This window comes from Dromiciops gliroides, chromosome 6, assembly GCF_019393635.1.
Source record: "Dromiciops gliroides isolate mDroGli1 chromosome 6, mDroGli1.pri, whole genome shotgun sequence".
Classification (NCBI taxonomy): domain Eukaryota; kingdom Metazoa; phylum Chordata; class Mammalia; order Microbiotheria; family Microbiotheriidae; genus Dromiciops; species Dromiciops gliroides.
This window is the reverse complement of record NC_057866.1, coordinates 124,177,374-124,202,648: the sequence shown is the minus strand read 5'-3', so window position 1 is coordinate 124,202,648 and position 25,275 is coordinate 124,177,374. Positions and strand designations below refer to the sequence as shown.

The window sequence follows — 25,275 nt, the reverse complement described above, 5'->3', positions numbered from 1 at the left end:
ATTCATATCTCTAATGATTTACCTGTAATTAAATGAAAGCATTATTTATTCTAAAAGAAACAGAGAAAAGATTCCTTTATTAATTATTAATTCCTCTATATATTAGAATGCAAACATACACAAAACTTATGACCTTTATTACAAGTAACTTATTTATAAGAAATTATAAGTTAAAAGAGAAAAGCTATGTAATATATTGGTACCATCAAATTACTAATGGTCTTAGGCACCAATTGTAGGCTCATAATATATTTGTTGACAGAATATTTTCATGTAAAGCATAGGCTATAACTGGGAGATCCTGCTGCATTTTTTTTTCTTGTGGGGCAATGAGGGCTTAAGTGACTCACCCAGGGTCACAGGGCTAGTAAATATCAAGTGCCTGAGGCTGTATTTAAACTCAGGTCCTCTTGAATCCAGGGCAGTACTTATCCCTGTGGCCACCTAGCTGTCCCTGATACACTCCGCATTTTTGACAATATGAATATCCAAACAAAATGTAAGCTCATCCAGTAGGATGCAAACTCCTAAAGAAGAGTATGAAATGTCTTTCTCTTTGAATGTGCAACAAAGTGCCTGGGGTAGAGTAGGAACCTAGTAAGTCTTTACTAAAGGGTAAAGGAGAGAAAGCAATAAGCGTTTCTATAGGAGCTACTATGTGTCAGGCACTGTTTGAAATGCTTTACAAACATTATTTCATTTGATTCTCACAACAACCCTTGGGCAACGAGGTGGCACAACTGGCCCTGAGTTGGGAGAACTTAAGTTCAAATCTCACTTCAGTCACTTATTAGCTTTGCTGACCCTAGGCAAAGTCACTTAACCCCAAATGCCTTAACATCCAGGGAGATCTCCAGTTGTCCTGATGTATATCTTGCCTCTGGACCCCAGGTAGCTCTGGAAGAGAGAGTGAGGTTGATGAGCCTTCCTTCACTTAAATCCAATTCATTTCAAGTCATGGACATCACCTAATAATCACTGCCCTCTTCAAGCATGAAGGACAAATAGGGCAGCTAGGTGGCGCAGTGGATAAAGCACTGGCCCTGGATTCCGACAGCCTGAGTTCAAATCCAGTCTCAGACACTTGACACTTAGTAGCTGTGTGTGACCCTGGGCAAGTCACTTAACCCTCATTGCCCTGCCAAAAAAAGAAAAAGAAAGACAAACAACCACCCTGCAAAGTATGTGTTTTTATTATCTTCATTTTATTCCATCAGTAGAGGAAACTGAGGCAAACTGGGGCTAAGTGACTAGCCACTAAGTGACTGAGGCTGGATTCGAATGCAGGTTGTACTGATTCCAGGCCCAGTGCTCTCTCCATTGCCTCACTAGCTACTTCCATGGTATGGTCACTAAGCTCATCAAGTGGAAATCACAGGGTCATTCACCTTCAAGTTGTATTCCAGTAACATATTAACTATGAGCTAGGGGCAGCTAGGTGGCGCACACCAGCCCTGGATTCAGGAGGACCTGAGTTCAAATCAGACCTCAGACACTTGACTAGCTGTGTGACCTTGGGAAAGTCACTTAACCTTCACTGCCCCGCCCCCCCCAAACAAAAAACAAAACTATGAGATAATCAATTTATATTTTTTTTATTTTTTGAAAATAAGGACAAGTCTTACTTGCCTCAGATATGCAGTAAGGACTAAGCAGTATCTGCATTCAGAGATCATCTACACTAGTAGCATCAAACTTGCTGAGCAGCCCACACAACCAGATTAAAATGTAATTGGGAAATGTTTAAATGAAACAAATTAAAAGGAGATACAAATAGATAGTGTTAATTTACAGTTTTCTAAGTCAATATGGGGCCTACAGGCATCCATTTCTATTTGAGCTTGCCACTAATAATTAGAACCAACTTTCTCATTTATAGATGTGGAAACTGAGACCCTGAGGTATAAAATGAAATGTGTCTAAATAAAGTACCAGAGACAAAATCAGAAGTAAGAATGAGCCAACCCCCGAATGAAAGTGCAAATTAGTGAAAATGTTATTTGCTAAGCACCAGGACTGACTATGCTAAGCACTTGGCATAAAAATACATGTGTTCTAAAGTCCTTTCCACTGTGCACCACTTATTTTAAAAATTACACACGCCAGGGCATAAATGTTAAAGGATTTAACAATCTTACATCTTTATTTCTATGATTTCTTTTTTTCCTTTTTTGGGGGGGTTGAGGGGGGGAATGCGATTGCAATTGGGGTATGTGACTTGCCCAGCATCACCACAGCTACTAACCGAGGCCTGATTTTCCTGACTCCAGGCCTGCGTCACTACCCACTGCACCACCTAGCTGCCCCAATATAATTTCTTTTTAAAAGTTAAAGAATGGGGGGGGCAGCTAGGAGGTGCAGTGGATAAAGCACCGGCCCCTGGATTCAGAAGGACCTGAATTCAATCTGGCCCTCAGACACTTGACATTTAGATAGCTGTGTGTGGACCCAGGGCCAGTCACTTAATCCTCCACTGCCCCGCAATAAATAATAAAAAAAGATAGAGGTGCATATTACTGCAAATTAACACCAAATGATACTGCCAAGATATGTAGCTGAAAAGATTGCTATACAATAACATTCCTTTATACAAGGAAAACTATTCTGCCAAAATAGATCTTATCTCTGAATTTCTTTTCTTTTTTTTTTTTTGCGGGGCAATGGGGGTTAAGTTGACTTGCCCAGGGTCACACAGCTGGTAAGTGTCAAGTGTCTGAGGCTGGATTTGAACTCAGGGTACTCCTGAATCCAGGGCCGGTGCTTTATCCACTGCGCACCTAGCCGCCCCGCTATCTCTGAATTTCTAACAGTATTCTTAGTCTTTCCAAAGTACTTTGCTGTATTTTCATGACCCCAAGGCAGCTAGGTGATGCAGTGAATAAAGAGTTGAATCTGGGAGTCAGGAAGAATTGAGTTTCAATACTGCCACAGGCACTTATCAGTTGTATGACTGTGGGAAGTTTACTTTTCCTGTCTGTCTCAGTCTCCTCATTTATAAATGGGGTAATAATAGCATCTACTGCTAGTTTTGTGAGGATAAAATGAGATATTTGTAAAGCACTTTGCAAACCTTAAAGCTATATGTAAAAGCTCACATAGACACATGCAAACATATCTGTGTGGAAATTGTTAACTAGTACTCTGCCTTCTTATACAACCTTCATATATTTGCTGATGTTAGGAAAATGGATCATATGGGTTACTGTATATTCTAGTCCAGAACATACAGTATTCCCTCTATCAGACTTAAAGAAGAGAGAAAAATTTATGAACAATAGATAAAGAGCATTTTGAGGTATAAAATGGATAATGTTGATTACATTAAATTAAAAAGGTTCTGTACAAATGAAATTAAATCAATATAGCAAAGATTGCAAACAAAGTAGAAAATTGGGAGGAAAAATTTTAGTTTCTCAGATAAAAATCTTGCATATAAAAATTTGTTAATGTTTAAGAATATGAATCATTAAAAAAAAAGAATATGAATCATTCCCCAACTGATAAATGGTGCTGTAAGAAATGATAAGCAGGCTGATTTTAAAGAAACATGGAATGACTTCCATGAAATAATAAAGAGTAAAATGAGCAGAAGCAAGAGAACATTGTATACAGTAACAATATTGTTTGAAAAAGAACTGTGAATGAAGACATTAACTGTTTTAAATACTCAAATCAACTACAAAGAATATATGATGGAAGATGATAGATAAAATAGAATATGTGTAGTATGTTGTTGGGTTTTTTTTTTTTTGGTGAGGCAATTGGGGTTAAGTGACTTGCCCAGGGTCAAACAGCTAGTAAGTGTCAACTATCTGAGGCTGTATTTGAACTCAGGTCCTTCTGACTCCAGGGCTGGTGCTCTATCCACTGTGCCACCTAGCCTGCCCTTATGGTTTTATATACAATACACTTATTAATTCTAATGGTGGCTTTCTTCTAGGATGGGTGAGGAGGGGGAAAAAAAAGTGCACAGCAGAGAAAAAAAGAAAATTCAGAAGGAAGCACAGAAAAGAACAACAAGCTTTGAAAACAATATATAGTATTTATTACATGGTGTTTTTTTTAAAAAGTAAACTGTGAAATGGGGATTCATGGTTTCATACTGAATTCTCTTTGTGTTGTGCTGTGTACATGGAAATTGGTTTAGGAGTTTTTTGGTCATTTAGAAATGAATAGAAAAATTTAAAAAATGATTACAAAAATTCAAGATTTGCATCATTTTAATGACTGGAAGGCCACATCTTTTCTCTGTATTATTTCTAATATCTAGCACAATCCTTGAACCTAACAGATGTAAAATTCATCTTTATCAAGACAAGAACAACATGTTAATTAGGAAAAATAAGTATTAAATTGAAATACTCAACCTGGATGTTGCTATTTTCATTTGCACGCCGTCTTCCTTCTACTCGGCTAATAGTGATAGTCTGACCAATTACATCAATTGTGCCAGATAATCTCCTGTAACATAAGTTATATTAATTCAGTATCACAATCCTAAGACTTCTGTACAAACTGTACTTAAAATAAAATTGAAAAAACAAGCATTTTTAGATCCTGGTTATCACTCCAGAATAAGATCATATTATAACATTGGTCCAAATATAAGCCACTTCTTTAAAATGCAAACTTTTTTGGTGGAAAAGGCAATATAAAATAAAACAGATTAAATACCTTACTTGGGTTTTAGATAAGCTGTTCTGCAGAACAAATATGGCCTATATTCAGACCAATCTGGTACTTACTTGAAAAAAATCTTTATTTACTGAATGAGTGACATTTGTTAACTGTCTGTTTTATGATGTTTAGTTTCTTAATAAAACAGGCTAGATAACCAGTGTCATCTCCACTTTGCAAAGTGGATTACATTAAAATAATGTTATAGAAATACTACAAAAGCCAGGAAATTCAGTTAAAAAGTACAACTAATTCATAACTGAATCTGTTAAATTACATAATTAGAGTAAGAATGATAACTATTACCATGGGGCCATTATATATTGCAGCACATATGTTTCTAGCACAGACTTTTAAAATATTAAAATTATTTTAATTTTAATGTAAAAATTTATTTTAAATGAAATTTTTTTCATTTTTTTGTTGAATCCATTATAAACATAAAAATAAAGGAAGACAGTTTTCTACTCTTGATTTTAGAGAATAAAACTAGAACATTTAATGACAATTTTCTCTCTGAATACTTACGTTCCTTTAGGATTACAGGAAATCATATGGCTATGTGGCAACAATGTAAAAGCAAACATAAAAAATGCAAATATCTCACATGAAAAATAAAAAATGTGGAAAACATTTACAGTAAAAAATTGTAAATTTGACATTTACTCTGTGTCAAGATAATGGAACTCAGGCATTTACCTGGAGATTGATCTGGGCTGATTGAGTTGGGGAAGAGTGACTGACTGGTGTACTAGATTGTAATCATGTCTGGCTGGTACTTAAGGGTACTCTGACTGGCTTACTAGATTGTAAACACATCTGGTTGGTACTTAAGGTTACTAAATAAATTTGAATGACACTAGCCAATCAGTTTGAGGAACCTCCCATTTCTGGGAGGGGAGCATGAAGCAGGAAGTGGATACTGGGGAGGGTTCTTCCTCTTTGCTTGGAGACATCAGAGTAGTGGCAAAAGAACTTCAGAAGTGGGAGATTAGGAAGGCTAGGATTGCCAGGTTATAGGAAATCTGTTCTCAATCTTTCTCTTTCTTTTACTATGTTTCAATAAATGCTTAAAAAATCTAAACTCATTTATCAGTTATTTTAGTCAGTTCCCCCCCCAAAACTGGGGGGAAAGATTAGAACCCACATTTAGAATTTTAAATTACAAAACTAAGAGTTCATAACATACTAGATTTGTTCAGTTGTTTCATTTGTGCACATCCCCATTTGGGGTTTTCTTGGCAAAGATACTGGAAGTGGTTTACCATTTCGTTTTTTTTTAGCTCATTTTATGGATGAGGAAACTGAGGCAAACAGGATTAAGTGAGTTACCCAGGGTCAACACAGCTAGTGTCTGAGGCCAGCTTTTAACTCAGGAAGAGGAGACTGGCTTCCTGACATGAGGTCTGGCACTCTACCCACTGTGCCACCTAGTTTGCCAATTTACTAGGTATTTTATGTAAATTTCTTTTAAGGAAAAAGTCTTTGCATTTTAATTCAGGAAAAAAACAACAACATATCCCAACTATATTACTGAAATATTAAATCTGCATAAACTCTCAAGTTAAAAGTGAAACATACATAAAGGTATACTATATTAAATTGAGAAAGAAATTAAATAACTTAATGGCAAACAGAAGATTCCACTGTACTCTGCTGAACTTGCACACCTGTCACTAAATGTAAAAAACTCTTTTACAAGTGTGTGCAAAACTGTGAAGTTATAATAAATTTAAAACAATTATGTAATATTATAATAATACATAAACTAGGTATAACAAAAGGTATAATAAACGAATACTGCTCAACCACCAACCCCAACATTTATTTTTCTTGTATCACTACTGACTGACTCAAAAGTGGAATCCTTAGGTATTGAAACCAGAAATAAGAAGCAGCTGAAGGTCTTAAAATATCAGTTATCCCAAGCTCTATTGAGGACCCTCCAAACACCTTTAACACCCCAAATCCATTCTTTGCATGTCTCATGGCCTCTGGCTATTTTCACTACCCAAAGTCACCCAACAACAGCACCCCATTCAAACTTGCCCTTCTGAGCAATGCTCCGTGCCACAATATCAAAATCTCTTTCCCTTCTCCCCCTTCAAAACAAATGGTCCCTGAGAAAAAATAGTGAGTAGAAATGCATATGAAATAACATAATTGCCTCTAAGGTATGAAGGACTAAAAAGCCTTAATATTACTAGTTGGTTAAAATGTTAAAAAACCAAAATAAATTCCTAATCGATTGAATATTGCTTGTGAAATAAAATCTTGGGCAATAAAGGTACCTGTAAGAAGGATAAAAGTATAGAGAAAGTTCACCAACTCAGGACCACTCTTGCATTAGGGGTTCCCATTTTAATTCTGAAAAGCTGACAATGCTTATAGTAATAGCCCAATGTATAATCCAATAATGGTCTATGCTTATAAGAAAAGCAAATAATATTCTATCACAAAAAGTCCCCATACATGTATTGTAATAAAGTTTAGAAATATATTCTATATAGACACTCAAGGACCAGAAAAATTTGAAATTTAAATAAAGGTAAAAAAGGAAAGAAAGATGAATTTACCACATTTGGGAACTGGAGACTCCTGGGTATACTACTACATAGTCAGCTTCTGTGTATAATATATATATTAGGAAATAACTAGTTAGCTTTTAGAGATTTCTAAAGTATCAAGAGCTTTCATTTGAAGCCTCAAATCTTGAATCCCAAACTGAACTGACTTTTAATCCAAGCACCCTTTATAACAGACAATCTTTTAGAAAGAATTTTAGTAATGATTTTTATTGACCATAAATCAGTACCATTAAATGTCTGTTCAAAGATTATTAGACGGGAGAGAAAAAAATATTAATTAGTCAACAAGTAAAATGAGGGATACAAACCCAATGTCATATCCTTTAAGGGTTAAGTGGTTAAAGCAACAGATTATATAATCACAAACTATTTACTTCTATCTCCAGTTTTCTCTAGTTATGTTGCTGATATATGCTAATTCTTCTACAATTTTCTACCCAAACAATGGAGAGAGTAATTTTCTCTATAATGTATACATACATTAAAACCATATTGATGACTTTGTTTTAGATCAAACTTAACTACTCCAAAACAGGGCCAGAAACATATATAAACTAAAATATTAGGTTTTTTAATGCTATCATCAGTTAACATGATCTAGAAACAAAAGTTCTCTAAAGCATTCTATTTGAAGAAATTCTTAAAGAATATAACATAGAACAATTTAACTAAGATGGGGAGAGAAGAAATTTGTATATCTTTTCTAACCTCACATTTTGACATAATGGATCTCAAACTATTTTAGCATCCCCAAACACTGGTGACCAAATAAAAGAATTTTTTAAAATACCACCAAATATAACCATCTGAAAATACCAAATAATCACCAAACTGTAGTATTTAGTTAAGTTTGTCACATTACTTTCTAAAATTTCCAAACCACGAAATGCATATAAAAATTTTATAGTAAAATTGGTACTAAACACATTATTTCCCTCCCCCCCAATAAGTATATATGAAGTGTGTGAATAAGGAAGATAATACTTTGGAGAGTACATGGTAATTATAGCCATTAATATATTATTTAAACGAAAGAGAAACCAAAAGTTATAATAAACAAAGAACCTAGTACTCAAAAGTGGACTTGGAAGATAAGAGACAAAAAATGAATCCTAGAATCAAAAAACTTTGAGATTATCTTTTACTATCTTCTCTTTATAGAGAAGAAAGAATTCCAAAGATGTTAAGTGGGTTATCTGGAGTCACAGCAAGTTAAACACAAGACCAGGACCAGAAACTAGACCTCTTGGCTTAAAAGACTACTGCTTCTTCTATAACATCAAAGCATCATTCAAAAAGGTCTAATTTTTTTTAATCATTAAAAAATTAAATTATCTGGCTGCCTTTTTGTTTGAAACAATTATGCTATTGGTTGATAAGGAATGTAAACTGAAGGACCCCTACTAACTAGCCACTCTTGTGAATGATGGATTTATAATCTATCCTTTCCTCTTCAGGCCTTCTCGGGATCTTGAATTGAGCTGATGGCTGGCCAGAGTTAGAGGCATAGTCTAACACTATGAAATTAGTTTTTTGTACGTATAAACTTCCTCTCTTAACATATCCTACCCAGTCATCAGCACAACAATGCTACTGTGAAATGTCTGGGGATGCCATTACTGGAATATGTAAAGATAGCTAGATTCAAGCATTCATAGTCTAGACTTTTGATTTCACTGGTGTAGCCACCTCTCAGTGAATGCAGATTTGCAACTATTTTAGTATTAGAGCCTTAGGAACTGAGAAGTTAGAACTGACCTGTTTGGATGTCACAGTGTCAATCTGTAGTAGAGGGTTTTTAATCCACATGTTCTTAACTTTGAGGACAGCTCCCTAACCACCATACCACACTATTTCTCTAATGTGTTTATCATATACAATCTTATTTTTACAGCATGGTTTGGATTTTGTACTGTATCTTGTATATGTAAATGAGAGGGTCCTGTGATTTTATTAGCATAAAGAACTCTCAAATGGTGTTTACTCTCCATTAATAGAGACGTTATCTCTTATACAACTGAAGAACTTATTTGCCCAGGACCACACAACAACTAAGTGCCAGAGCTGGCCATAATGACTCCTAGACTAGCATTTTATCTACTATACTAAGTTGCCTCTCTGTATAATATATAGCAATAAAAAATTGCCTAGTTATCTTTTAGAGATTCAAAACTAAAGTATCAATAACTTTAATTTAATAACTTAAATTAGCAAAAAAAAAAAAACCTGAAAATATTCTACAAATGTTTATAATTTTATAAATCAGATGCTTCAACTACAAAGGGTTCTACTTAAATACTTGGAAGAGTGACACACCTTTGTAGAATTGTTACTGAATAGGTCAAATGTTATCACATTTGAGAGCACTGGCTGCCTTTATGAAGGGCAAACTTCTTTTCTCCTAGGGAAAAAGTCCAACGAAGACAAAATTAAGTATTCTCAGGAACCTGGATATAGCAGAACTACAACATCTTTGAATACCAACACTATCATCTTACCACTCCCTTCTGAATATTATTATTCTCTGTAATACAATTTGCTTTTCTTTTTAAGGGCTTCCCTTTAATAGGAAAAAAGTATAAATTTGTTCAGGCTTTGTGGTATAGCAACCCCAAACGGAATAAAACACTAACCTTGGGAATCAGGGAACCTGATTTCTAAGTCATGCCTCAGGTCACAGTGTACAAGGCTTCAAGAAAAACACATAACCTCTTTGAACTCATTTCCTCATTAAAAAAAGGGGGGGAGTGGGTGTTCCTCTTCAAAAGATAAGCAAAGGATATGAAACAGCTTTCAAAAGAATTACAAACTATTAAAGATAAAATGAAAGAATGCTCTGATTTACTAATAAGGAGAAAAATCAAATTAAAACGCTGAGGTTTCACCTCATACCCTATAGATGGGGAAAGATGATAAAAGATGGGAAGAATCCATTTTGGAGGGGTTGTGGGAAAATAGGCACACAGGTGCATTGCTGGTGGAGCTGTGAATCAGTACAATCATTAAGGAGCAATTTGGGATTCTGCAAATAAGGTGACTAAAATGTCTACATCCTTTGACCTAGAAATTCCACTACTGGACTTATATACACCAAGGCAGGCCACTGATAAGGTCCCCACTTAAAACAAAATACTTATTACACAATTTTGTGTGATAGCACTAGAAGATTACATTGTAAGAAATCATGAATGTGACAAATATCGAGTAGCATGGACACAACTACACAAACTGATACAGTGAAATAATAAACAAAGCCAAGAAAACATTACGACAATGTACATGGAACCCCCCCCACACACAAAATAATCAAAAGTGCATATTGCAAAATTATGAAGAACAAACATGGCTTGAAATATTCCATCCTATGCCCTTATCCACAAATGTTACACATTTCAATAAATTTTCAAAATTTCTGATCAAATTATACTGATATTTTCTTCTTTTTTGCCCCATATTTTAAAAAATTAAAAAAAAAATACTATGTGTTATATGGGATATTTTATGGGGGAGTCCTAGGGGAAATTATAATGATGTAAAAAACCAAATCAAAAATACTTAAAAACAAAAAATCAAAAACAAAAACCTGACACCCCCCCCCCCGCCCGCAAAAAAAAAAAAGTCAGAAATGACAGTCTCCAAAATCCCTGTTAAACATTCCATGATTACTAATAAAATTTTGCTATGCCCTAAATTACAGGTATTATGAGAGCAATTGAAAATTAAATAGAACATTTTTTAAAGCATCTTTATAGTGCCCAGGAAAAGACAGTTTAACGAAGTATACCTGAAACCTAGAATAATCCACTAAGAGGATTTTCCATAAACTCACTGAGGCCCAAGACATTTCTTTTATGTGCTTTTTAGTGACCTATCATGTTCAATAAATGCTTGCTGAATTTTAATACCACAGAACCTCATTTAAATGGCCACATTTATGAATCCTGCAGCACTTCTCCCTGCAGAAGTACCATATCAAGCTAAATACAGGTCATGCCCCTATATAAGAGATCTCTGAAATAGAAAAAGAAATAGGCACACAACAAAAAACAATCATAAAAACTACTAAATAAAGACTCCATTGATATATTTAGGAAAAAAACTCATTTTTTTCTAAAAATGTTTCTCCCACAACAAAAGTCTGAGCATCACAGCAAATCTAGGTAAGTGGGGAAATTTATAATCGCAAATATGGGAAATTAGCCTTTATAGTATTTTTTAAAAGGCGGGGAGAGGGGGCAGCTAGGTGGCACAGTGGATAAAGCACCAGCCCTGAATTCAGGAGGACCTTAGTTCAAATCTGGCCTCAGACACTTGACACTTACTAGCTGTGTGACCCTGGGCAAGCACTTAACTCCGATTGCTCCACCAAAAAAAGGGGGGAGAGGGACACAAAATATTTGGTAAAATATACTTCCTGAAAAAGTTTTTTTTTACAACTCAATAAATATATTTTATATAGTTTAATAGCACATAGGGGAACTGCCATTTTCTTCAGTTATATGGGAACTTTTGGCTACTATCAAACAAGCACTGTATCCAACATTCCACAATATTTTATTCTATTTTTTTGTACTGGTTAAACAGAAAAGGAAAATACTTAACAATGAAATAAAAACAATAGAGAAAAATAAAGCTCAGTAATAAAAATAAAGAACTATGTAACCAATAAAATTGAGGACAGTTCTAGTTCATGTTTAAACTAGTCAATGCCTGGCTGAACAAGTTTTGGTATATAATTGTGATTGAATACTATTGTGCTATAAGTAATGATCAGCAAAATAGTGTTAGAAAAACTGGGAAGACTTCTATGAACTGATGCAAAGTAAAGTTAGCAGAACCACGGGACTACTGTACATAGTAACAACAATATTTTAAGGATGATCTACTGTGAAAGACTCCTAATTTGATCAAGACAATAATCCAGGGCATTTCCAAAGGAAGCATGATGAAAAATGCTCTTCACCTCCAGAGAAAGAACTAATAAACTCTAAATGCAGATTAAAGCATACTTTTTAAACTTTACTTTTCTTGGTCAGTTTTCTTCTGCAATATAACTAATATGGAAATATATTCTGTATGACTTCACATGTAAAGTAGACATAAAATTACTTACCTTCTCAAGGCGGGGGTATGGGTGGGAGAGAATTTAGAATTTAAGATTTTTAAAAATGAATGTTAAAATTTTATTTACATATTTAACAAAACAAAAATATTTTTTAAATAGCCATTACCCTTCTATTAATTATTTTTGGGCATGTCTATCACTTCATCTGACTTTTCCAACTTCAGGAACATCTAGATTGTGTGTAAAAAAAAAATAAAGTTCATTCAAAAGATGGGGGAGGTTAGGGAGATCTACATTGGGAACAAATGATGTTACTAGCATTCTATTACAGTAATGAAAAGAAGAGTATTTCTCTGTTCTCTTCCCTTCATTTAGATGTCCTATGGTACCTTCTCATGCTTACTTTCAACCACCAAGCTGGGCTTGGCAGATTTCTCAAGAGTGGGAACAAATGCCACAAAATATTCTCTTGCCCAGGCCAACCTCACTGCTCACTCTCCCAACCTGGGATAGTGTCTCTGAACTTTCTTTCCACCACTACCTTGTTCTGGAGACAGAGGGTACTCTAAAGTCTAGGATTTAAGAGGTTTTGCTTGCCTTTAAGGAGACAAAATCCTAGGGTCATTGTTACTTGTTTTCCCATGCCACTGTTTTGCACTCCTTTTGAAGGCTTTGATCAAATGCAACACCTGAAAACCTCAATACCCTAAGGGACCTACCATAGTCACACTTTGTCTCCTTTCTCAATTAGTTTCTAGGATTACCTAACCCTCTAAGTGGGAAAGCAGTCAGATCTTCCTGACAAAGCACTGACACCTCATGGATGGCAGAACCCCTCAGGGAACCTTTTCTACCATCAATTTCTCTCTAGCTTCAGATAAGTTGATGGATTTTGCAGTGAGATCTCTATCCCTTAAGGAATGAGGGGAGGAATTTCCCCCATAGCATCAGTCACAGAGGCTTTTAGCACAGACTTTAACATCAGATGTGGATAAGCTGTTGTTAGTGCCAGGAGAGACTGAGGCCTGCGATGTCACTGATACTAAGGGTACATGGGGGCAGCTAGGTGGCTCAGTGGATAAAGCACTGGCCCTGGATTCAGGAGTACCTGAGTTCAAATCCTGCCTCACACACTTGACACTAGCCGTGTGACCCTGGGCAAGTCACTTAATCCCCATTGTCCCGCAAAAAAAAAAGAAAAAAGATACTAAGGGTACAATTACAAAAGCAGTATGTAAGTTTTATACAAACCAAATTTGGCAGGGAAAGAAATATGGCTCTTTTTTGACCACTGTGGAGCCTTAGCAGGTTTTGATAAAATTCTGAAGTTCTCTTGTTGAGTGAGAAAAATTGAGGAGGCTGTCCTCAGGGATGCCTGAGCAGTAAATATCACTATCCTCAGTGCCCTTTCACTTTAGTCTAAGGAATATTTCTAAGTTTCTACATTTATCTATACTGCTCACTTTAATAAAGAATTTTATGATTCTAAATTTAAGTGCTTAACTGAGACCTATGAGATGGACAGAAGCTGTTAAAGGTTCTCTCAACATAAAATTCACATCTTAGGTGTAAGTCTGAATTTACATGATCTAGAAGAAGATACATAAGACATATGTTCTGGATTATATGGATTTCACTATACCTAGATCATATGAAATATTCATCTATACACTTCTTTATTATTAGCAATCTATAAGAGGATCTTAACTTTGTTATTTTCACTGAGAATATATATTTAATATATGTTATTGGAGAAAAACCAAAGTGTTAATCAATCCACAGATGTTAAAACTCAAATTTAATTTTCAATTCTAGTAGAGACTATATAATACATTTCTATAACTGGGAAATCCTACAACCAAAATTCCTTGAAATAACATTGAAAAATACTTTAAAAACTTGTAAGCATCTTAAAAACATTTATTTAAGCTAAGAAATACAATTCAAAGATGGATAAAATAAAGATTTTGTGAACTTTAAAAAATGAGCTATGAATTGATGATATATCTCTTGGCAATAAAAGCAACTTTCACATTAGAGCATGATCTGTAAAACAATGTTCCAAGGCTAATTTAATTCTTATCTAATTGTAAGATTTAGGGAGTGGAAAGAGAAAAATACATCTCTTAATTCTCTTTAAATGTTTTGGTTTTCCCTTTAATTAAATGGTGATAATACTTGCCATAAAGACTTTATAATCAAATTGATAGTTCTTAAAGCATCAGAGAGAATAATTTCTTTTTTCAAGGTAAACAGAAATTTTAAAATTTTAATGACTCAGATTGTTTACATTTCAGTTAGAGTCTAGGGTAGAGGTGTCAAACTCACTGTCCAAAGGGCTGGAGCTAGAACTAGATTAAAATGTAATTTGGAAAATGTTTGATAAAATAGAACATAAATGTTAATTTGTGGTTTACTAATTCAATATGCCCCTAGGGATCTATTTCTATTTGAGTTTGACACCACTGGCCTAGGGGTACTTTTATTTGTTGTTTTTTTTTGTGTGTGTTTGTTTTTGCAGGGCAATGAGGGTTAAGTGACTTGCCCAGGGTCACACAGGTAGTAAGCATCAAGTGTCTGAGGCCAGACCTGAACTCAGGTCCTCCTGAATCCAGGCCCAGTGCTTTATAAATTGTGCCACCTAGCTGCACCCCGCCTCACCCCCCCACCCCCACAGGGGCACTTTTAAAAATTTTATACCACACTAAATTACTATTACTGATCAAAGGAAAAAATTGGTGATAAATGTGAAAAATGAGAATTTAAGTTTCAATTTTCAGAGAAATTCACATATAAAGTATATATAGCAATTCTATTTCAAAATAACTTTCCTGCATATGCTATGATTATTTTATGGGTAAAGTTGCAAACTACAGGCATAACTACGATATACTGAATGTTTTGTGTGTTAAGCTGTGCTAAGCATTACAGGAAAGTAATAAATGGCCATCTTTGAGAAACTCACAATATGGTTTTAGAGACAACTCTTTCCCCCTTTTGTAGCTCTTGTATTTGTACTTTCACAACCTACATTTTATAGCCAATTTTATATAGATTACGTGACCTGAAACTAATCCATTTCAGTCATCATTGTATAGTTCCATGTACAAAGCACCTAGTAATAAAAGTATAGTAAATCGACTTCATATTTACATACACATAGCATTTTAAGACTTACAAAAATGCTTTCTACCAAACAACGCTGAAAAAATAGGTAATGGATGTATTAGCCCCATTTTATAGATGAAGTACTGAGGCTCAGGGAGATTGCTGACTTGCCCAAGGTTATACTCAAGAATTATATGATCATATATCTAAAAGTGGAAGGATCCTTAAAAGGCACTTAGTCTAACTTCTTACTTTAACAGAGAGGTCATATGACTTACTCAAAGTCGCACAGGTTATAGGTGGCAAGGGCAGTATTTGAACCCAAGCTTTCTAACTCCAGGCAGTGCTTTGACCACTGTACCACTGTAACTCAAGATTTGAAATCGGGCCTTCTAACTTTAATCGAGTGCACTTCCCTCCCTAGTAGCTATACCAATTTTTGCTGAAAGATTAAAAATATAACTAAAAAAGTAAGGCAGTATCCTACTGGTACTAAAGAAGTGATGAAAATGCTAAGTACCATGAGATGGATAATTCATGGAAGAAGAGGCAAGATACAATGGATTTTATAGGCAGACAGAATGAGATCTAGATAACTAAGGAATAAGCTCCCTTTGACCCATCAATACCACTATTAGGTCAAAGAGATCATAAAAAAGGGGAAAAGGACCCATATGTCCAAAAATATTTATAGCTGTTTTTTTTTGTGGTAGCAAAGAATTGGAAATTATGGGGAGGCCCATCAACTAGGGAATGGCTAAACAAATTGTGGTATATGAATGTAATAGAATACTATTGTGCTTTAAGAAATGATAAGCAGATGGATTTCAGAAAATCCTGGGAAGACTTACATGAATTGATGCTGAGTGAAATGAGCAGAACCAAGAGAACATTGCACACAGTATCAACAACACTGTGTAATGATCAACTGTGATAGACTTAATTCTTCTCAGTAATGCAATGATCCAAGACACTGCCTAAAGACTTATGATGGAAAATGCTCTCCACATTCAGAAAAAGAACTATGGAATCTGAATGCAGAATGAAGCATACTATTTTCACTTTTGTTGTTACTTTGTTGTTATTGTTTCTTGTTTATTCTTTCTTGTGTGTTTTTTTTCCTTTTGCTCTGATTCTTCTCTTACAGTATGACTAATGTGGAAATATGTTTTAAAAAAGGGATTAAGCTACAAAACAGAATAAAAAAAGGCCCAAAGACAGGAAACAAAAAGGTATGTTTAATAGGACGCAAGACATGAGTTTGAATCCACTTCAGGTCTTTCCTAGCTGTGTGACCCAGGACAAATCATTTAACCCCTCTCTCTGCCTCAGTTTTAGCATCTGCAAAATGGGAATAATAACAGCAAGAACCTAACAGGGTAGTTATAAGGAGCAAATGAGGTAACATATGCAAAGTGCTTTGCAAACCATAATGATCATTACAGACAATAATTAGTTTCCTTTTGATTATAGTAGACAATTTACACAGGGAATAACAACAGATAAGATTGGTAAAGTATTAAGTCCAGTTAATAAAATCTTGAAGAACAAACGAAAGCTATAAGTGAACTTTAATAAATAGGCTGAGAGGTCTGGGATTGAGGTACAGTTGGAAAGTTTTTTGAAAAGGGCATGAAGGGTAAAATCTATGACCAGCACGAAACACTGACTAGAAGGGGGAAATAATATGGAGAAGGATAAAAGTTATACTATATAGCAGTAATCTTAGTGTGAGATGATAAATACAGACAGGCAGGACCTCTAAGAATACAATATGGAATATACATGTGAAAACACATACATACACACACACAAAACACTAATAACACTTTTTTGTTAAAGGTACCATACACACACACACACACATAAGACACTAATAACACTTTTTTTGTTAAAGGTACCATTAGACCCAGAAGTATTTTTTTATATTTAATGGTTAAAAGTATCACTTATTATATGTGTTGCAATATCAAGGCATAGATGTGGCAGGTTTAACCAAAATTGACTGTCACAATAAATAAAACAGTGGTAATCATCTCAAGAGGAAGAGCTTATATGACATTCTTTGGGGTAGTCTTACCTTAAGTCAGGTGATTCGGCCCTCCCATATCGATCCTGCCACTTCCCGATGCCTGAATTGGCTTTTCTGGAGGCAGAACTTGTCTGAGACTGAGAAGAGGTGCTGTTTCTGGTGAGATAAATTTTCTATGTCTTTTCCTGTATCTTTACTACTATTACTTTAGGTTTCTTTCTCACTATTTTCATTTCTTGACAATTTCCTTTTCGTGTCCCTGTATAATCCTTTTTCTACCCCACAAAGAACACATTACACTTAATACCAAAAACTCTGCTATTATTTAAATAGAAAAGTGTTATTAGCTAGTTTGGCGTCAGAAATACTTTTAGAAATATTTTCTAGGATAGTGCCGCATTATGCCAAATGTTAAAATAGGAAGAGTATGATCCAAACCTCACTTCAGATTACAATGTACGAACAGAAAGGATGTTATGAACAAATTTCCTGCTTTTGTGTGTAAATAACATTACTTTAATTTTTGTGGGTTCATAAAATTATACTAAGACTTTATACCCCCCTACTTTTCATTCAAAGGTATTAATGAAACCAATCATTCAAATACTATGCCAACAATACTTCATGATAAATTAGCATTTGTTATATAAAACAACTTCAATTTAACAAATTCAAAGTACATTTTAAGAAAGCTACTTATAAAGAAAAGTCAGTATCATCTCTAATTACATACAACATGTAAGAAGTTCAGCTATTTATCCTTCTGCAAAGTTTGACTGTTTATCTTTTTTGCTATTCTTTCCAAGTATTTCTAAAGGATAAAAAGGTTCCATCTAATACTTTTCAAAACTTTTGAAGGTTAATGCGGCAAAGCATTCTGATCTACACATGTACTGAACATAACATTTTGGCTTGACCTTATTTCTCCTACAAACGTAAGGTCAAGATCCTAACATTTTCAGTAATAAAACCTTTAGAAAGAAATACTGCCACATCAAAACTGCTATATGTAGAACACAAATAATGTTAACTGAGAACACAATAAAAATTTCAGTGATAGAATGTTAGCTTAGTGAGACTTGGAACAGTATTCTATATGACCAAGAGACAGAAATCTAATTTCTAGAATTCTGTAATCTAGTCTTATACATTTAATTTCTATTCTTTTAGCATTTCAGTTCCACATAAACAGTTTGTTATCGAGAGAAGTGATTTACATCAATTCAAAAGGTTTCCCTCTCCCCAACCCCCCATTTTGGTCTCAATCAAGTGAAAACGAACTCAAAGAGTCTTTATGTCAAATGGGTGTTATTCTTTATACAAAAAAATGACATTACTGATGTACTGAAATGGTGATTGAGTTGTATTTGATCTATTCATCCTTTTTTGCCTTAGCAGTGTTGTAACCAAAGAAACAAGGGTAGGAGCACTGGGAAGGAAATTAGAGGTCTATGCCTACTGAATTCAGAAAAACAAGCTGACCCAAAAGGAAATTAAACTTTTGACTATAGCATGATGGTACCGAGGACATGATCAACTTAGCTAACTTAAAAAGCAAAAAATACAATCCAGGTATATCAAGCAAGAGAAGATTATATATATATATACATATACGTGTGTGTGTGTGTGTGTGTGTGTGTGTGTGTGTATATATATATATATTTTTTTTTGGTGAGGCAATTGGGGTTAAGTGACTTGCCCAGGGTCACACAGCTTGTAAATGTGTAGAATGTCTGAGGCTGGATTTGAACTCAGGTCCTCCTGAATCCAGGGCCAGTGTTCTATCCACTGCGCCACCTAGCTGCCCCGACAAGATTATATTTAAAGATACCATATCCTCTTATGAAAAATTAAATATTTTAACAGTTATACTTTTTATATTCTGAGCATGTGTGGCTATGACACACTGAACATCATATAATTATATATGTATGACTATTCATACAAACTAGAAGTTGCTTTAAGTTAAATATTTTAACAAATACAATTGATTATTAATTTGATCAATTAAAAGTTTACACTGATTTTCAAGAGTATCTTTCTTGCTTCCTAACTACTGTAATATTCTAAAAATAATAAATTAAAAAGTTGATAAGAACCATAGCAAAACCAAATGGAAAATATATTATGGAATTTTCACTATACAAATTTATAAGCTAAGAGAATCATTAAAATAGTACTTTTGAGGGAAGGGGAAAGTTAAGCTGATGCTGGTATTTGAAGTATAAGATATCACAATACCAGGAAATAATTCTTTTGCTAACTACTGTATTCATCAAGCTTTTTAAAGGAAAAATATGTCCGATTCTGATGGTCATGGTAAACTCCATTCCTATATCTTGAACAACACTCTTCTATTTTCCACGGCTTACATATTTACCTGAATACAGGTGCTAAATGACATGACCTTGAAGTTCTTTACAAATCTATTTTAACAAAATACTTAATCTGGAATGTAATGGATAAGTATTGTATTACAGAATTGAATATAGACAAGACTTTAAAGCACTTAAAAGTTTCAAAAATGTGCTAGAATATATTTTTGATCTGGGTCATTCTGGACCAAGCTAAAAGTAGATAAATACCTATAGGATATTTCCCTCCCCTCCCCAAGAACTTTCCTGGACTTAATACATAACAGAAAGAATACCCTAGAATTACTTTCAGCCTGGGTATGCTATCTTAGATCTTGCATTATAATCAGACTGTCCTCCAAAATATGGGATTGGCCATTTACTAGTTCGTGTTAAGAAACTATTAACTGATATCTGCCCCAGTACAACAGGCAGTTGGTGAGAAATATGTTATTTACATCTACCCCAAATCAGAATTGTTGAGAAACACATACTATTACATTTCACCCGAACCAGAAATATGAAAAATCTATTTTACTTTGGAAGACTTCTTAATACGTACTCTCCACAGATTGCATTATTGGTATTAAGAAATCAGTCACTCCAAAAGCTTTATAGTCAACACAATTCTTTATAGAAAAATGATCAATAAAAACAGAAAAGACACCACCCACCAACCCACACATTTTACTTCTGTTCAGTTTCACTTCATTTATCATATACACTAAAAGGACAATATATGGAACAATCTTTCATATTGCATTAGGCTTGGTGGTTAAGCCAAGTCAAGTCAGATATTACTTTTGTTTATGGAACATTTGAATTTCCCTACATTTCACATAGTATTAGCACAACATAAAAGTTACTGATGCTTTATGATGATTTATTGATTACAAATGTTCAACTAACCTGCTTGGAGGAAGTCCTGTTTTGAATAGAGAAGGAGGAGATGTAAACTCAGTTTTGGCAGACTGTAGCACTGTTTCCTTCTCTGCATTTCCAGTTCTGCCCTGCTGTACCTTCAAAATAATGTTTCCTTATTAGTTCTTCAAGTTTAATTATAATTTCAGTTAACATCTCTCATATTGTAATGTTAATGAATGTCTAATAAAATGAAACATTTAAAAACAGGATGAAAAATATGAAAAAATCGCTTGTGGGATATCAAGTGTTCCATAGGAATTAGGAGTTCATTGTTTTTTGTTCTAAGTGATATATTAAAGCATACAAAAACCACACAAAACACAAAATTTCTTCTGTTACTTTTAGAAATGCTCACTTACTGAATTTAAAAATTATTTTCTCTTTGGATTTTGCAGAAAACCCCCAGAAAAATTGAAAAACAAATGAAATGACCAACCACCAGAACTGGAAAATCAGAATTTTAGCATTACTAAAAGCAAACTTTTCCCTTTAACTAATATATCAAAATTGTGAGGTTTTATTAGCATAAAGTCACTATTATAGTAGTATAAAGCCATTAGTATAGAGGGGATGATATCCAGCAAATTTGAATATTAATGTTTTGCATGTATCAACAACTTTTTTCAACCTAAAAGCTAAACACATCTCATTAGGTTCTTATAGTTGAGTACAAGAGACTAAACATAACCTATCCTCCACAACAGGAAGGCTTCTAGACCATCCCTCTACTTGACAAACCTAGAATTACAGAAGGAACTGGTCGTTTTCTCACTACTCTAAGACTCTTGGAGTATATTATAAATGAAGGTAACTTGTACATTTCACAGAGGGTATCTATCAAACGTCTTCATGGAACCTGTGGATAATGTCAACAATTAAAACTCAAAATGATTCAAAATAAAAAGTATAATTTCAAGCCGCTCCCCCATCTTGTCTATTTTTCTATTAATAGCACCACTGTCCCCTCAGCTCTAGAGCTTACAAAACCTTTGATTTCTTTTAAAAAATTTTCTCCCCGTAACACTTACTAGCTGTGTGACCCTGGGCAAGTCACTTAACCCCAATTGCCTCACTAAAAAAAAAAAATTGCTCTCTCCCCTCCAATCCAGGTTATTAAATTGTTATTCCTACCTTTCCTTTCCATTCCTGCTCTCCATACCCTACTTCACATCCTCATTACTAACTGCCTGAATATTAAGTCCTTAAAATTCTGGATTCAAGGGTCTAATTGTTAAGGGGTTTAATCTAAATTTCAGTTTGCTTACCACTGCCTAAACACAGGACTCGTGTTTTCTAACCTCAATTACCTCTGACTGTGCTTTACATGGTGCCACACTAGAATCTTCTTCCTCTCCCCATTAGCTGGAAGTAAACTCCATATCCTCTTAGTGCCCTTTGTAGGTTTCTTTCCATATTACTACACTCTACCTTGTATGTGTGTACATGACTTGTGGAAAGGGCTGCTATTCTATGAAGTCTATACAAGTGACATGGAAGCATCAGTCTAGGACCAGTGACCCAATTTTCCTAGAATTCAACTGATGACTGTTGGAACAGGGATTAAAGTTTTCATCACACCTTACTGTTTTAAGAATGGCAGTCTCTAGTTTGCCACTAATTAGCATTCTAACCTGGAAAAATCATGAATCTGGGTCTTCGTTTTTTTCACCTCTAAGACAAAGTGACCTTTAATGTATCTACCAATTTCCAAAATTCTAGGACTATCTCCACCATTATTGCTTTAGATGATTCTTCAATCATTTGTTGTGGGATATGTTTTCACATATTTATTGTAGCTTGCTTCACCACTAGATTCAAAGTAGGATTACATTTTACACTTTTTGGTATCCCTATGTACCAATGTAAAGTGCATGCACCTAACAGTATCTTGCACATAAGAGACATTCAGTAAATTTAATAAAGTCACCATCAATTTTGCTCAACATAATTCTGGTGAACACTCTTAATAAAGGTGACCAACATTTAACACCTGCCACTTGATTAGTTTGCTGTGCTGTTTCTTCCAACAGTCAAAACTCCTTGAGCTATATTTTCAATCATTATTAAATACAAGCTAAGTGTATGACAGCGATGATGGAAGCCCAGAGAGCATGTGACAATGTGGTATTGCAGCAAGAGGACTAGGGAGTCAGGAGACTTGTGTTCCCCCATCATGCTTCTGACATTTAACCAGCTGTGTAACCCCAAGAGGAAGGAGTGGGGGTGAGGGGAGCTGCGGGGCAGCACGTCACCTTCCAGCACCTGTTTGCTCCTCTACAAGATGGGGGGGGGGCGGGGGAAGGGAAAGCTCCACCTTCCAATTCAGGGGGCTTTCACTTTAACTTCATAAACATGAGTCATAAGCAGTATGGGCAAGCAAGGCCTGTTGTTGACTGCACCCCAGACAAATTTCTAATTAATAAGCAAAGAAAGTAACTGTCTGAAATACACTAATTAATGTTAGACACTTTCATAAAAGATTTTAACATTTTACCCTCAAAGTAGTTCCCAATGGCAAAGAAGCTGAGGGGAGGGACAGGTAAATTTCAAGAGTCCCAGAGGAACTGCATGAGTCCAGAGTTAGTTTTCTTATTGCTTAACTGCACACCCACAGTTGTCTAGATGACTGCACACCCACAGTTGTCTAGATGACAACTCTGGCACATAAAAATGACAAATGTTATCAAGTTAGATGGAATTACTATGATTGTGAAAAGGGTAGAGAGAGTACTTAATCCCTGTGTTATGTAAGGAAAACAAGATGAAGTTATAAGCAAATGTTAAGTAGTACAGTGATGGATCTAAAGCACACTAAATAGGTAAAAATAAAAAAACTGGATAGGCAAAAGTGAAGAAAAAACAACTGAAGTGATTATGAAAAAGAAAGCCACACGAGCTATCATTAAATAGTCAATGTGCTTGGAGACAGATATTATGTCATGCAAGAGCCAGGAAGTCAGTCTTTCATTAGATCCAGCATTATGCAGTACATTTTGCCTAGTTTTAGTCCCACTACAGCAAGATGGCTATGGAGAGCAAGCCCTTGCTCACTGCTCACAGCAGGCCAAATATTGTTAGAGAAAGCCCATGTTAAATATTCGTACTCCTGCAAATTCATGCTCCCCAAACTTGGCAAAGTCCTCAGTGATTACTGACAGCCCTACATTTTATGCATTTTTAGTGGCCTTCCTGTTACATAGCAGTGGCCTCCAAACTTTTCTGAGTGAGTACTCATATTGGCAACATTTTCTTGCTGGTGGGTGTGATTTTCCCAAGGACACTGATATAACTATTGCAGTCAGGGTGATGCCCAACTCACTTGGGAGATCACTGTCTTACAGTTTTCTTTTTCCTATCTTTTCCATACACTTCCTTCCTTCTGTCCTCCAGCTCTGCTTCCTTCTGACCACTTCCCTGACACTGGACATGTTCAGGGGAAAGCTAGATAACCACTTATTGTGTAAGAGATTGTAAGGTTTTTTTCTAATTCAGTCTATGATTTCTACTTTAAAAGACATGTAAGCCCCCTAAACTTTCCCCAAATAGTTATGCATTTCTACCCATAAACTCTTCCTTTTCCCCTATCAGGGAAAGAAATATCCTACCTCTTTCCAAAGATTAACATTTCAGCTTGGGTCTGAGATCCAATCTCCTCTTAAGGGATCTTCCTTCATCAATTATCTCCCTCTTTTCTCACAGTTCCAATCTTTCCTCCTCTAGTGGCTACTTCCTCTTTATTTTAAACACACCCAGTTTTTTATAGTCTAAAAAGAGCCCTGCTACCCAGCTTGAGTATCTTTCCCCCCTCCTTCTATAGTCTTCCCAGTTTTCAAGAGCAGTCTTTTATTTGTTGCCTTTCCCAACTCATTCATTCCCTCCCCCCATTCACCTTCAAAGGTGAACTCCACCTCCAATACTTTTTCAAAGATTATTCTTTTCTTTTTTTTTTTTTAAATTTTGTGGGGCAATGGGGGTTAAGTGACTTGCCCAAGGTCACACAGCTAGTAAGTGTCAAGTGTCTGAGGTCGGATTTGAACTCAGGTACTCCTGAATCCAGGGCCGGTGCTTTATCCACTGCACCATCTAGCTGCTCCTTCAAAGATTATCAAGGAATTCCTAATTGCTATTCAATTCCTCTTCCTCAAATCCAATCCTCACTGACTTTCTGCTACATCTGACATTGCTAACCTTGCCCATTTTAGAAATTTGCTTATCCTTAAGTACTTGTGACAGTGCCCTCTCCTTCTAGCTCTCTACTTCTCTTTCTGTGTTTCCTTTTGTCATTCCACCAGCTCCCATTCCTTAAATTCAGACACTGTACAGGGTTTAATATCCACCCTCCACTCTTCCCTGAGCTTTCTTTTAACGTTCCAGACACACATTTCCAACTTACTGGCGGTGTTTCACTGGCACCTTAAACCGAACATTTACTTGAACTGAGATCATTCAGCCCTCCCTAACCCCCAAAACTGCTCTACCCTGCTGCTAATGGATAGTATACACATAAATTCATCAATAACTCCTGCC

The 25,275-nt window shown here is 35.2% G+C and overlaps 1 protein-coding gene across 1 annotated transcript in view; it reads right to left on the bottom strand.

Moving 5' to 3' along the window:
* The window catches only part of FIP1L1 (factor interacting with PAPOLA and CPSF1), a 95,332-nt gene that overhangs the window by 47,361 nt on the left and 22,696 nt on the right, over positions 1 to 25,275 (bottom strand). The window contains 3 exon segments of the mRNA XM_043970099.1: positions 4,368 to 4,461; positions 17,519 to 17,626; positions 20,734 to 20,843. Of these exon segments, the coding sequence (XP_043826034.1) occupies positions 4,368 to 4,461; positions 17,519 to 17,626; positions 20,734 to 20,843 (312 nt within the window).